The following is a 15265-nucleotide window of genomic DNA, read 5'->3' on the forward strand; positions in this document are numbered from 1 at the left end:
GAAGACATAGAGAAAGCATTTTCACATCAACCTGAAAACAAGAGAGTTGAAAACAATATTCTACCCAGTGATTATCAAACCAATACAAAGAACATGAATCCTAACACACACACAAAAATGATTCCCTTAATGATTGGGAGAGAAACCACATTGTGCTGTGTTGGCAAGCCAACATGTGGCTTCCTGCCACAAGCAAAGGGACAGTGACAGGAACAACAATAGGTATAAATAAATGTATGCAGTTATTTCTGTTCTGTTATTGCGCTCATTACTGTGAAGTTAATTAGGATAATTGTTATTTGTAGTACAGCATGATTATATTTTACCCCTGTGTAAGTTACTTTATCATGACAATAAAGAACATTTTATATGAGAAGGGGAGAGCGCGAGAGAGACAACAGGAGAAAGAGATCAATGTTTTAAATGTACGTGTGTGTGTGTGTGTGTGTGTGTGTGTGTGTGTGTGTCTATCTACAATTGAATCCTACAGACGAAGAACCGTATATGTGACATTTTAAAAAAAAATGAGATATACATGAAAAATCATTATTGGACACCATTTTTCTATAGTGAACCGGTTTCACAAGCTTTCCATGCGCTAATTAACAATAATTTTAAATTTAAAGATAGGCTCTCGTGGAATAACCGTTTATGTGCAGCACTCAGAATGGACGGACAAGCGCACAACCTTTCTGTTGCTGATGAAAATCGCAGAAATGTGGGAAAGAAACGTAAAACAAAACTAAAAGAATGGAAAGACAGGCAAAGGAAGATCTTACGGGATGCGGGAAAACCCTATACAAATCGTAAGGGTCAAGAAAAAACTGGGAAAAGCTGTCCAAAAGAGGTATGTGGAAGAACCGTATATCAAACAATCAAGCTAGCTAGCTAGCTATAGAGTACAGTAACTAACATGTATGTTCTGGGTTGTCTAATTTGTAACTATAGAGAAAACATATTAGCTAAAGTTCGTTGGCTACTAACTCATACATTATCGTTACAAATGTTATTGCTAGATTATAGAAGAAACATAGCTAGCTACTTTTTCTCCGTCCACCGGATGGGATGATTCGACATGGCTACAGTAGCTAGCTAGTTACACTGTATCCTGCAGGGAAGAGCGTGTTCCGCGACGTGCAGAAAGGATTGTGGAAAGTTGACTGATGAACGCAAGCTGCATCTGTTCAACAGGTTCTATACTGTCCCATACGAGAAACAACAAGCGTTGATTCTCTCCGGCTTGGAACAGGTTAGAAATAAGACAAAACGCCTATTATTATAATAGCTATATTGAACACTTGCATAGTTTAACTTTGACAGTAATGATACGTACATTAACGTTAACTCTAAAAGTGCTGCGTTGCACAATGGTGCAATACAAACTCATTCTGTGTATAGATTGGGAGTGTGTGAAAGATGGAGGTCCTGATCAAGCAATATCCTGAATGTGCTACAGTATATTAAATTCTGAATTCATCATTGTCAATTTTTATTGCAGCATGAGGTGAAACGGAGACGTAAACCTGAGGATACAAAGGAGAACAAACGACGGAAACAAACCTTCAAATACCATGTACAGCAAGCAGGCCAGAGATTGAATGTGTGCAAGGTTACTTTCATGTCTGTGTTCCAGCTAACCAACAGCCGTCTTCAGGCAAGTGAAAATATGAATTAATGTCTATATGAATATCAATTACAAACATATTGTATTCGCTGTACTAGTTTTTAATAACCTGCTAATTGAAATGTCATTGTTTTGGTCAGGTTATTCAGGAAAAGTTAGCTGAGGCAGGTGAGGTTGCAGGGTCTCCAGATCAGGCTACTGAGGCTAGGTCTCCTTTAGAAGATGGAAGAGGGAAGCATAGCAATAGGTAATGCACTATGGATTCCAGCCTGGATTATTTCACTATAGCAGTGCTCTAAACAATCTTCTAAACATTAACATAGAGTATCGAATGGATGAATAGCGAATTCTGAAACAAAAATATAAAAATGTTTATTACTTTTAAACAAAATGATGGTAACTAAGCTGTCCAACTACCACCTGAGCATTGAGAACTGAGTGCCGATTACCTTCCCCCTCCCACCGGACAGCACTGGCCTAATTCTCGCCGCCCTACAGGACCCCCCGGCCACAAACGGCAATGGCGTGACCGGGATTTGTACCCCGGTTATAGCGACACAGTTGCACTCTAAGGCAGGTCCCTAGACCATTGAGAGAATACAAGTTTAACAACACCTTGTTGTCTCCTTACAGGCCACATCGGATACATGCTACAGTGAAAGAGGGCATCAAGGAGCACATTCTATCTTTCCCAAGAACCCAGAACCACTACTCACGGATGAAGGGGGATGTACACAGAGAATACCTCAGCCCTGATCTGAATTTGTTGCGAATGTACCGACTCTACAAAGAGAATAATACCACATCATCTGCAAAATTCTGGGTTTATAGGGACATTTTCAAACAGCAGAGTCTCAATTTCGGCCAACCCAGGAGTGACACCTGTGGTAAATGTGACGCATTCTTCACTAAGATGTCAGCAGCAACATCTGAAGAGGAGAAGAGGAAGATTGCAGTTGAAAGTGAGTTACACCATCGAAAAGCCGAAAAGGCCTACACACAGCTTCAAAGTGACACTGAGTGGGCTAAAGCCAATGCTGACTGCCATGTTATTTCTGTGGATCTACAGGGGGTGATGTACACCCCTAATCTGACCCACTCCAATGTCTACTACCAGCGGCAGCTGTCAAATTTTAACTTTTGCATCCAGGAACTTGGAAAAGAAGATCCTGCATACATGTGTGTTTGGCATGAGGGGATTGCACACCGAGGGTCCATTGAGGTGGCAAGCTGCATAATGAAGTGGGTGAAGACAAAATTCACGCCACTCACCAAACCAGAGGTGCGCAAGTTGATCATATTCAGTGACAGATGCTGTGGGCAGAATAACAACTGGCGGATGCTCAATCTGATGTCGATGCTCGTCTCTATGGGTTACTTTACCCAAGTTGAGCAGAAGTTCATGGTCTCTGGTCATTCTTTTCTTCCTTGTGATCGATCTTTTGCCACCATCGAGAAGAGGCGCAAGGTGTCAGTCCTTCATACACCTGATGATGTTTCAAAGATGATACTTGAAGCACAACCAGCAAAACCATTCAAGGTGATGAGGATGCAATGTGAAGACTTCAGGCACCTCCCAGATTCTGTCCTCAAGCGACCAGCTGGACTACAGATCACCTCAGTGAGGTGGTTAAAAGTCACAGGTATTGCACAGAGAATAGTTTACTAACATCCCATCAACATGCAACATGTTGTTCTAACAATAAAATATCCTAATGCTTGACTGTGAAAGTTGTTATTGATGTCAAGAACTTAAAATGTTTCTGTTCTAATTTCAGTTGAGGATCCTTGGAATCTGTACGCCAAACAGAGCCACAGTCTATTTGAGGGATGGAAGTCGTGGCTGATCTCCAAACCAAAACACGGAGCTACACCTCAACCTCCCTATTTTGCAAGCCACTACCCTAGAGCATATGAGAGTCCTCTACCCATCAAAAAAAACAAGTACCAAGATCTGATGACCATGCTCAACTACTTGCCAGCTGCTGCACGCTCTTTTTATGAATCACTGCAGAGTGAATAATTTGTTGTTAAACTAAGCTACATAATTAAACGTTTTTTTCTGTGAGTTTATGATCCCCTGAACCTGTATACTGTAGTATGTTGAATCTGTATACATTTCAGAAGACATGTCACCCCTATTGTAGGAAATTAAATGTATCGTAGGTGTTTTCTATGTGAATCAATGTGTGTGTGATTTGAACCAGCACAATATATTGAATTCATTTAATTTTAAGATGTTGTTCCTAGTGTAGAAAATGTTATGTAGAATGTGTTCTGTTAATAATTATTTTGTGTGATCATTTGAACCTTTTTTAATCTGAATGAATTAAAAACAAATGAGTCATCACATACAGTATGTGAGTATTCATTTGATCTTGATTCCCTTTTTTTATTCATTACAATATACACTGTCTCTGTGTCACCACATTTAGCATTAACTCTAAGCAGTTAATACTTATTTACTGCTGTCACCTCAGTGCAGAAGGACATTTCTTGCCTTTAGCTTGGGTTTAACGCAATTCACAACGTAATGGCTGATCATAGTGTTAAACGCAAAGAGAATGGTTTTCTGAACGTTTTGTAATATTGACCTTAGGGACCTGCATAATGGACATGCATATTGGCACATCACATTTATCCCTATTTGATATTTACAAGTTGTGCTTGTTTTGATTTAATTAATTTAATTGTATTCTATTTTGGTAGTTCTATGGTATGTTCACATTGAGGGCTTCATTTTAAATGAGACTAAGATTTCATGACTCAACTTTTAAGAAAAGTCATCATTGCTAAAGTTGATAGACCACCTTTAAATGAACCTCCATACAAATGAATGAACTGCATATTGCATTAAAGTTATTTACATGAAGGGCATCTGTACTTGCAAGTACTTAAAACATCATATCAGGTGTTAAAAAAGGACATCTTACAAGAGTCATGCAAAATGTCACATATACTGTTCTTCCACAAACTGAAATCATCACTGGAGATATACTGTTCTTCCACATTCTAAAAATTAAAACGGCAATAAAAAAAGTATTATTTGAAATAACAAAAAAATATAAATTGTTGTTGGAAGATATGGGTATGGTGAAGTATTTCTCAACCATAAAACACCTAATGTGGTACACACAATTAATAATATAAAAATAACTGATTATCTTAAAATGGAAAAATTGTCACATATATGGTTCTTCGTCTGTAGGGTTCAATTGTGAATGTGTGCAATACCTGCATATTTGTGTGTGTCTGCTTGTCTATCTGCATGCATGTGACTTTGCTATATCATGCACGTGCAATACGACCCTTCGTTATGATGGGTGTGTAGTGAGGCTGCCAGGGTCTGGGTCACTGAGTAAGGGGGGAAAAAAAATCAATGCAGAATCTTGCGCCAGCTCTTTAGTGTCCGCTAGCCCAACACTGCCATCATTAGCATTAGTCCCATCCTCCATCTCCCTGATTGACCGTCCAATAACAAGCACTTTATTTGCTTAAGCCACACTTTTTCACTGGATATACTGGATAAGGTCTGGCATCAGCTCTACAAGGCAGGATGGTATGGTTTCTCTTTGCCAGTCAATATACACTTCCCAACTATCTTACAGTACTGTAGACTATAATCTCTCTGCCACTATCTCAATCTATCTGCCCTGGCAGGTTGTCAGTGTCTGAGGTTGTCAGTCTTTTTGGCCATCCATCTGTCAATTGGTTTTACCAATCCGCTGTCGATACGGCTGTTTGGTTTGGGAGGAATCTTTTTTAGAACCTGGCAGAACTTCAGTGTGATGCTTTTTTCTTGTCAAGACAAAACTTGCTTTTGAAGTGAATCGACGACGCTTGTTTTACGCTCGTCTGACTAGTGACACTCAGTCTCTGTCTCAGTGTCTGTGTCCACAGTCCCCGTCTTTCCACCTCTCTGGGAAAGTGATTTTTTTTTTGCAGAGTTTTAGGCGTGTCCATTGCCAGTGTCCAGTGGATGCACCAAAAACCTTTCAGCCAATTGCAATATTTTTTTAAGTGTACAATAAACTTTAGCTTGTATATTTTTATTTTCCCGAAATGGATAGAGGGCACATACCCCATCAGTTTCAATGGGCATGACCCCTCTGCTCCGACAATGGTCCAGTGTGGCTCCTCTAATCACAGTTATTAATACTATCTAACTGGGTCATCCCTACACAGTCCCATTGTGAAGCTGCACTGCCATCCTCACCACACTCAATGCTTCATTTAATCATGCCCGCCGGTGCCATGCCCCATGCCCCGGCCTACAACACAGTGGACCCCAAGAGAGGGACAAGAGAGATGTAGGCCTAAAGGCTTTGGAATGATGGCCGGTGTGTGTATGCCCAAGTCTGAGTTAGTCCATTCCATCTTCCTCTGTGCCTCTGTCAGGGGGAACTAGTCCTTGCCCCCCCCTCCCTGTCTATAATAAGGAGCCTCTGTGCTCTGTGGTGCCCATTAGACTGCCTGACTATAAGACAAGGCCAGACCCAAGGACCCCTGTTGAGGACACAGATCATTCTAATGTGGGAACACAACAGAAGAAGCCACGGGAACACGTCAGAACGTAACATCCAGCTGCCTCTTCTAATCACATCAGTCTGTCCTAATTCAATTCTGTCCCAGCAGGATTCAATTACTTTTTATTAATTTTGGCACAGCCAGACTCCATAGAGTGGGATTCAATTCTGCCAAATACAATTTGACTAGATGCAATCGGATTCACTTCAATTGAATGAATCTAAACTTAATATCCATCTTCTCTCCCCCTCACTCTTAGCCCCCCTCTTGCATTTTTTTTACCCCTGCTTTCCTGTTCCTATTTTACACACACACACACACGTTTTACTTGTTACTGAACTCCCATGCAGTTTGCTGTATATAACATGTCTATGATCTAACTCATAAAAGCAAGCAATCTACAACATCCCAATGCAATGTTCAAACGAACAGCCAACACACACTACATGACCAAATGTATGTGGACACCTGCACGTCGAACATCTCATTCCAAAATCATGGGTTTTAATATGGATTTGGTCCCCCCTTCACTGCTATAACAGTCTCCACTCTTCTGGGAAGGCTTTCCACTAGATGTTGGAACATTGCTGCAGGGACCTTCTTCCATTCAGCCACAAGCGCATTTAGTGAGGTCGGGCCCGCACTGATGTTGGGCGATTAGGCCTAGCTCGTAGTCAGCGTTCCAATTCATCTCAAAGGTCTTCATTGGGGTTGAGGTCAGGGCTCTGAGCAGGCCGGTCAAGTTCTTCCACACTGATCTCGACAAACCATTTCTGTATGGACCTCGTTTTGTGCATGGGGGCATTGTCATGCTGAAACAGGAAAGGGCCTTCCCCAAACTGGTACCATAAAGTTGGAGGCACAGAATCCTCTACGATGTCATTAAATTCTGAATTGACTTTTTCGAAAGGTGCCTATGACTGTGCCACGTTGAAAGTCACTGGCATCTTCAATACGGGCCATTCTACTGCCAATGTTTGTCTATAGAGATTATATTGCTGTGTCCTGGATTTGACACACCTGTCAGCAACGGGTGTGGCTGAAATAGCCAAATCCACAAATTATAAGGCGTGTCCACATTCTTTTGTATGTGTTAAATCTGTGTGTCAATGTATTGAACCCTGGTAGAATGACTCAGTCCTCGCATAGCATGTGGATCAAAGAGACAGATTTACTAAGCATTAACATAAGTATAACGTTTGAAGCTGTCCATTATCAATGTCGAATCCAACAAACAAAAAGAAACTCAAACCTTTCTGGCACCTTTATGTTCTCCCTGTAATGCTACACTGCCACATATTCCCAACAGGTGCAACCTGCACTATAGTACCAATGCTTTATAGGTCTTCCACATGTATACCCACACATACTGTTTCTCAAGAGAGTGCCGATGAACTGTGTGCAGTGTTTTTTTTTTTTTAATCTATGCAAAAAATCCACCCCTCGATTCTAAAACATTATGGGATTGACTGCTAAAGGGCATGTAAGAAAAATCAAAAAGCAGCAAGAAAAGGGTGAAATAAATAACATATACATAACATTGAGATTGGCCTTTGGACGATTTCGGAGGCCCTGCCGACTCCAGTCGTTCCTTAAATTGATTTTTCATATGAGAGTCCCCTACGGGGGCCATTCCATTTTCATATGTGCATCTGTATATGTGTTCCCCCCTTCCCACTCTATTAATCAAATAATGTAATCAGTTCCTGTGTGCACCCAGCGAAGACATGGGCCATTCCTTATGTGAACAGCATTTGCGTGTCTTTAATGGGACTTTCTGAGTGGTGTTACATAATGTAAAAGGACTGTGTGCTCAACTACTCCCGGAAAATGTTAGCCTAATAGGTTCATGCAGAAATTAGAATGATGTGATTTTTTTCTAGGAAAGCATTGGAAAAGGTGTTGGCTTCAGCTTGAGGTTCTGACGACGAGACTGAGAGGGTCTTTTAAATACTGTGTGTGTGTGTGTGTGTGTGTGTGTGTATATGTCTGTATATTATATATGTCTGTATATGTGCATGCACCACCGTCCAGGTTACGCATCGTGGGTGGACAAAATATTGTGGGTGTACAAAACATTAGGAACACCTTCCTAATATTGAGTTGCATCCCCTTTGCCCTCAGAACAGTCTTAATTCATCAGGCATGGACTCTAAAAGGTGTCAGAAGCGTTCCACAGGGATGCTGGCCCATGTTGACTCCAATGCTTCCCACAGCTGTGTCAAGTTGGCTGGATGTCCTTTGGGTGGTGGGACATTCCTGACACACACGAGAAACTGTTGAGCATTAAAATCCCAGCAGCATTGCAGTTCTTTACACAAACCTGGCACCTACTACCATACCTCGTTCAGAGGCACTTAAACCGTTTGTCTTGCCCATTCACCCTCTGAATGGCACACATACAAAATCCATGTCTCGATTGCCTCAAGGCTTAAAAATCCCTCATTAACCTGTATCCTCCCCTTCATCTACACTGATTGAAGAGGATTTAGCAAGTGACATTAACAATGCATCATATCTTTCACCTGGAATCACTTGGTCAGTGTATGTCATTGTGTTCCTAATGTTTGTACACTCAGTGTATACACATGCTCCTGTATCTGTGTGCTGTCCTCTCGGTGCTGTGTGTGCGTACGTGCATTACGCCTGTGTGTGGATATATATGTGTGTCTGTGCACACGTCTCCACTGTGGAAAGAGTGCACAGGGGCATACATCTTTTAAATCCTCCTTGACTGACACTTCTCCCAGTGGATCAGAGAAATATCTTAATTATGCCACTTAACATCTCACTGGATGGTCTTTGGGCGAGCACTGGGGAACATATAATTAATTTCACTGAGCACCAGAAAAACTCAAAAACACATAAATAAACGATGACCTGCTGAGAGGAAGCCTCGCTGGGATTTCTAGTGCTAATGTTGCTCTAACAGAGAGAACACACTGCCCAGGCAAAAAAAAAAAACATTAGTCAAATGGCATTGCGAACAAATAGCTAAATTAATTATTGAAAGGTTGTAAAAAGCCAAAAGTGTATTGTAAGGTGGTTTGGATATAGATAGCCTGTTGAGACACTGAGCCAATGTGAGAAGGTTGTGTCAATGTCAGAGGTGCAAGGGAATGGGAGTTTTACTTGTCAACTGTAATGTATGTTTAAAGCACACAAACGTAACCATAATATACCATTTAGTTCAGAGTCAGAAGAAAACCAAATGAAATAATCAATTCTGTACAGCATCAACGAGATTCAGCCGCGGGCCGAGGATGGTCGGGGTCCAGGAACATAGTTATCATTAATTTGAAGACTGCAAATTGACCGCAATAAGCACAAACAGATCAAATATTTCATTAAAACATAATCTCGAACCTTGCTTACATTTGTATTACGTGTCAATTACACGTCGGAATATTTGGTAATAGATTTCCAAAATTTGAAATAATTCACATTTTTACAATATGTTATGTCCAACTAAGATTTACATTTTTTACATGTCTTCTGATGTTGAGGCTATTGTAAATCGTCTCTAAAAGAAAACAAGTGGGTTCAGAGTAAAAAATTACATTTTGGGGGGGATCCAAGGTTCCTTGAAGGATTTTATTTCTTTAGTCCCTACTCTTGCAATTTAGTCAGGGGGGCATCACAGATTATCTTTGGGGCCACCCTGGAATTAGCCTCATATCCAATATAGCTACCATAATACCATTTGATGGAGGTCAAATCATACGTACACTTGAAGCCGTTAAAACTTGTTTTTCAACCACTCCACAAATTTCTTGTTAAAACAAACTATAGTTTTGGCAAGTTGGTTAGGACATCTACTTTATGCATGACAAGTAATTTTTCCAACAATTGTTTACAGACAGAGTGAGTTATAAGTGAAATAATCTATCACAATTCCTGTGGGTCAGAAGTTTACATACACTAGGCTGACTGTGCCTCTAAATAGCTTGGAAAATTCCAGAAAATGATATCAGAAGCTTCTAAAGCCATGACAGGCTAATTGACATCATTTGAGTCAATTGGAGGTGTACCTGTGGATGTATTTCAAGGCCTAACTTCAAACTCAGTGCCTCTTTGCTTGACATCATGGGTAAATCAAAAGAAATCAGCCAAGACCTCGGAAAACAAATTGTAGACCGCCACAGGTCTGGTTCATCCTTGGGAGCCATTTCCAAACGCCTGAAGGTACCACGTTCATCTGTACAAACAATGGTACGCAAGTATAAACACCATGGGACCACGCAGCCATCATACCACTCAGGAAGAAGACGCGTTCTGTCTCCTAGAGATGAACGTACTTTGGTGTGAAAGCGCAAATCAATCCCAGAACAACAGCAAAGGACCTTGTGAAGCTGCTGGAGGAAACAGGTGCAAGTGTCTATATCCACATTAAAATGAGTCCCATATCGACATAACCTGAAAGGCTGCTCAGCAAGGAAGATGCCACTGCTCCAAAACCGCCATAATAAAGCCAGACTACGGTTTGCCACAGCACATGGGGACACAGAACGTACTTTTGGAGAAATGTCCTATGTTCTGAATGAATGAAACAAAAATGGAACTGTTTGGCCATGATGACCATCGTTATGTTTGGAGGAAAAAGGGGGAGGCTTGCAAGCCGAAGAACACCATCCCAACCGTGAAGCACGGGGGTGGCAGCATCATGTTGTGGGGGTGCTTTGCTGCAGGAGGGGACTGCTGCACTTCACAAAATAGATGGCATCAGGAGGCAAGAAAATGGGCAGAACTGAAAAAGCACATGCGAGCAAGGAGGCCTTACAAACCTGACTCAGTTACACCAACTCTGTCAGGAGGAATGGGCCGAAATTCACCCAACTTATTGTGGGAAGCTTGTGGAAGGCTGCCATGAAACGTTTGGCCCAAGTTAAACAATTTAAAGGCAATGCTACCAAATACCAATTGAGTGTATGTAGACTTCTGACCCACTGGGAATGTGATGAAAGAAATAAAATCTGAAATAAATCACTCTACTATTATTTGGATATTTCACATTCTTAAAATAAAGTGGTGATCCTAATTGACCTAAAACAGGGAATTTTTACTAGGATTAAACGTCAGGAATTGTGAAAAACTGAGTTTAAATGTATTTGGCTGAGGTGTATGTAAACTTCCGACAAACTGTAAATATGCATTTTGTATACAAGGCTTTTTTCCAGAATTGTGTCTACTCGTGGCCAGAGAGACTTTTTTGTAAATCATTCTTATTCCGAATCCAATATGGCCAACATAATTACTTACCTTGGATATAAATGTCCCTAGTTTATTTTGTATTGTGTTATTCTGTCTTTATTAAAAAGGGTTTCATACAACTCTTGGCATAACCAGCACTATGAGAGGCTCTACCATGCCTCATGTTTGAATAGCTGAAGCCAACTAGCTTTTCAATGTGTGTTCATGTTTTTTACAACACCAGCAAATAGTAGCGTCACCAAGTTACAGGAAAGCAACCTGTAATACAACAGTCAGCCACTCTAGTAGCGTATATGTAGAGCTAACATTTCCCCTATTTTCCCCACTGAAACTAAGTCTGCAAGGTTAATTCTAAGTATTTGAGGTGACAGGACATGAGTGTGTCCTAACAGGGTGAGATAGCCAGGGTGAAGTAGCCAGTAGTGGTTGTCGTTCTGGGGCCTGACCAGGTTGCACAGCTACCTGGTCTTTCTTGGCAAGCTGCAACCACAAGTGCAGTATCCTTCCTGTATGACTGGCAGGGTATTCAGGGCTGGGTGGGTGAATAGTTTCCATTTTTACAACAGTTTGGTGCAGGCACTCAGCAGATGCAGTTTGCATGCTAACAAGACCCATTGAATAACTGGAATGTTCTCTCAGCCTGAATAATGCTGGGGATTCTCAAGTAGTGGAATGGTTGGTTGTTTTTTATGTTGAATGTGGCAAAAAAGTATTGCAGGTCACGACCTACATATTCATTCGGAAGTCGGGTCGAATGAATATTTGGCCGATATTTACTGTGGGTAAATGGCCACTAGCCTAAAAATGGCCACTAGCCTAATTTTACAATCATACATCGCAATCATACATCTTCTGACTGAATATTAATTTGCAGCGCTCTACCCCCACCTGCCGTTCCACCTAAAAAACGAATGCGGCCAAACAAGTCATCCCCTTTCCCTTTCTAGTGCTTGACTGCCCGCAATTGACTGCTAACTTCAGAGGTACCTTTAGACACTAAAAAAAACAAGCACGATAATGAAACCGGGTTTACTCTGTCCATTGCTGCGCCAGTGACATTACATCCCTCTCAGGGGTGAGCAATCCTTCCCACCATTCATATATGTCCACCTGCGCAATTTTGGGGTTACATTTTCACCCTAAACTAAACTAGCTACAGCTCGTCTATACCTACTCAGTTCTTTCTTGTTAAATCATCGATACACTGTCACCGAAGAATGTAAATTCTGCGCCGTGTCCCGTTCACCCATTCGAAAGCCTAGGATAAAAATGAATGACATTTAAACGCTAAACACCTGAGGGTAATGATGCCTTTGAATTGTTCCACAAAAGCTTAGTTATTTATCAAACAAAGAATAAACAGTTTGAATTTAAATAGCTGGCCCTGAGGTGTTATGATGCGCTGTGTGTTAACAAAATAAAGCCAAATAATCAGGACAGTGCCAGCTGCATGCCACGGACACCTTCTGTTTTCCCTGGGCAATCACCAACATCATAACATTGTTTTTCGTTATTTGTTGCTCTCCTTGAGAAACAAAAAACTAAACAAAGCACAGCCTATTGTTCTCGTTCCACAGCCACATGCATCTATCCACAATTATTTCTCTCCTACTGATGAAGGAAAAAAAAATTTGACCAGATATAGCCACTCTCTACCAATCGATGGATGTCACATTCAATGGCGGAATAACACCAGAACAGTTCAATGATGTCAACGGGGTCTTGATAATCCCCTTTTCAAAAAGCAAGCATTCCAATCAGACGTGCTGAAACTACAAAACACCAGCGGTCAAACAATCCGCCCCTCTCTCTCTCTTGCTCGCGCTCTACGGTCTCCTTCTCCCAAATCTCCCTAACATAATTGTTCCCGCCGATAGGGATTTTTGGACAAGAGCGGGCGAATAGGGCAACTTATCCATCCACGAAGTCCACAACGCCAAGAGACATGTCTCCCTACCTTGACTGCCGCAGACAAGAAACCATAGGAGTTGGATAATCATTTTGAGCAGGTTTGGCTGATGGACCGCTTCCAGCGTTCGCTGTTAGTGGAGATTTTTAGTAGCTGTTATTATAGCAGGAACCGCGACACTCCTTTCGCCCTCGGTCTTGAGGTCCGCTGGCGTTCTCTCGCTCCCTCTCTGGCGCGCGCTCCCCCGCTCGCTCCCCAGCTCGCACTTACTTTTTACTCCTTCGTTGCCTGACTCCACTGAGCAGTCCGCATTTATACATCACTCACTATACCCCTCGAGAGAAAAAGGACTTTCGTTTAAAGGTCCAAATCACTCCAATTATTGTTTATCAAAAGTATAGTTTATAATAGTTCAATAATTTGTTCGGGAGTCGAACTAACGGATGATGGATGCAGGACTGTGCAACTTGCAGTGTTACATCCTATCGAAGAAATCCGTGTGACATGAACTGTTTCATTATTTACGGGTTGTGGAGAGCACTGTTCGGACTGCAGGTCTCTTCTCCCTATCCCCTCGCTCTCTGTCACGCGCGCGCACACACGAGAACAGCGAATGGCTTTGCTGTATGTTTGTACAAATTATATGCATATTCAGCTGGAAAAAAAGATACTTCTTTATTAATTTTTTTTGCATTTTGTTTCTTGGCACACACCGAGTAACTCACTTGCGGTACGCTATCCAAACTAAATCTGCATGATACATCCAACATCTCATTCCAAAATCATGGGCATTAATATACAGTTGGTCCCCCCTTTGCTGCTATAACAGCCTCCACTCTTCTTAGACAGCTTTCCTAGATGTTGGAATATGTTGGAACATTGCTGCAGTCACATTCAGCCACAAGAGCATTAGTGAGGTCGGCACTGATGTTGGGTGATTAGGCCTGGCTCGCAGTCTGCGTCCAATTCATCCCAAAGGTGTTCAATGGGGTTGAGGTCAGGGCTCTCAGTCAAGTTCTTCCACACCAATCTCGACAAACCATTTCTGTATGGACCTCACTTTGTGCACTTGGGCATTGTCATGCTGAAACAGGAAAGGGCCTTCCCCAAACTGCTGCCACAAAGTTGGAAGCACAGAATCATCTAAAATGTCATTGCACGCTGTAGCGTTAAGGTTTCCATACTCTCCAACTAAGGGGCCTAGCCCGAACCATGAAAAACAGCCACAGACCATTATTCCTCTTCCACCAAACTTCACAGTTGGCACTAAATTTGACAAATTGACTTGTGGGAAAGGTGGCGTCCTATGATGGTGCCACATTGAATGTCACTGAGCTCTTCATTAAAGCTATTCTACTGCCAATGTTTGTCTATGGTGATTGCATGGCTATGTGCAACAGGTGTGGCTGAAACAGCTAAATCCACTAATTTGAAGGCGTGTCCACATACTTTTGTATATATAGTATATGTGGATACGATTGACATTGGAGTCTGAAATTCATAGGATAGTGACCCCACATGCCTCGTGCCCCCTCCTACACCACAAACACTCTCTCTCCCTCTCCCACATGCACAGGTAGTCATGATCAATTCATTTATGTATTCTACACCAGTCTATTGTAGTTCTTTCGTCTGGCAGTGCACGCTAACAACCCAAGACACGTTCAACGGTAATATAAGCACAAATGTAACTGAGGAAAGGTGTGAAAGTGACATCATGTAAGTCAGCAGATTCCTCACTTCATTTAGGCGGTATCAATATGCTATTTGAGATGTGTGACAATAACAATATCAAAGCATTTGACACACTTCACCATTCTCCTCAGAACAAGTGGTTGTGGTTTCGGCCTCGAAAATGAGAGGTATGTGACTTAACCACTGCCACTATCATGGTGTTTAAGGCTAAATCACTCTTTAAAAGGTTGGTAATTGTGTTGCTCCTTTTCCCCATTGAGCTGTTAAAGTTCAAAGCCATTCAGCCCAGAAGAATATAA

The 15265-nt window shown here is 41.7% G+C and overlaps 1 protein-coding gene and 1 long non-coding RNA gene across 3 annotated transcripts in view; one reads left to right on the plus strand and one right to left on the minus strand.

Annotated features, from left to right (window-relative positions):
• The window catches only part of LOC139373292 (neural cell adhesion molecule 2-like), a 424626-nt gene extending 411114 nt beyond the window's left edge, over positions 1–13512 (minus strand). Inside the window, exon 1 of one of the 2 annotated variants that reach the window (XM_071113646.1) lies at positions 13320–13512. In XM_071113646.1, the coding sequence (XP_070969747.1) occupies positions 13320–13362 (43 nt within the window). In that variant the 5' untranslated portion in view covers positions 13363–13512. The remainder of the gene's footprint in view (positions 1–13319) is intronic. The other variant, XM_071113645.1, reaches the window with a different exon arrangement.
• LOC139372551 (uncharacterized) lies at positions 540–2505 on the plus strand. The gene is made up of 3 exons (XR_011627466.1): positions 540–847; positions 1499–1654; positions 2258–2505. It is a non-coding gene; the product is annotated as an uncharacterized lncRNA (long non-coding RNA).
• Positions 13513–15265: the final 1753 nt, after the last annotated feature.

The sequence above is a fragment of the Oncorhynchus clarkii genome, chromosome 18, assembly GCF_045791955.1.
Source record: "Oncorhynchus clarkii lewisi isolate Uvic-CL-2024 chromosome 18, UVic_Ocla_1.0, whole genome shotgun sequence".
In the NCBI taxonomy this organism is placed as follows: domain Eukaryota; kingdom Metazoa; phylum Chordata; class Actinopteri; order Salmoniformes; family Salmonidae; genus Oncorhynchus; species Oncorhynchus clarkii.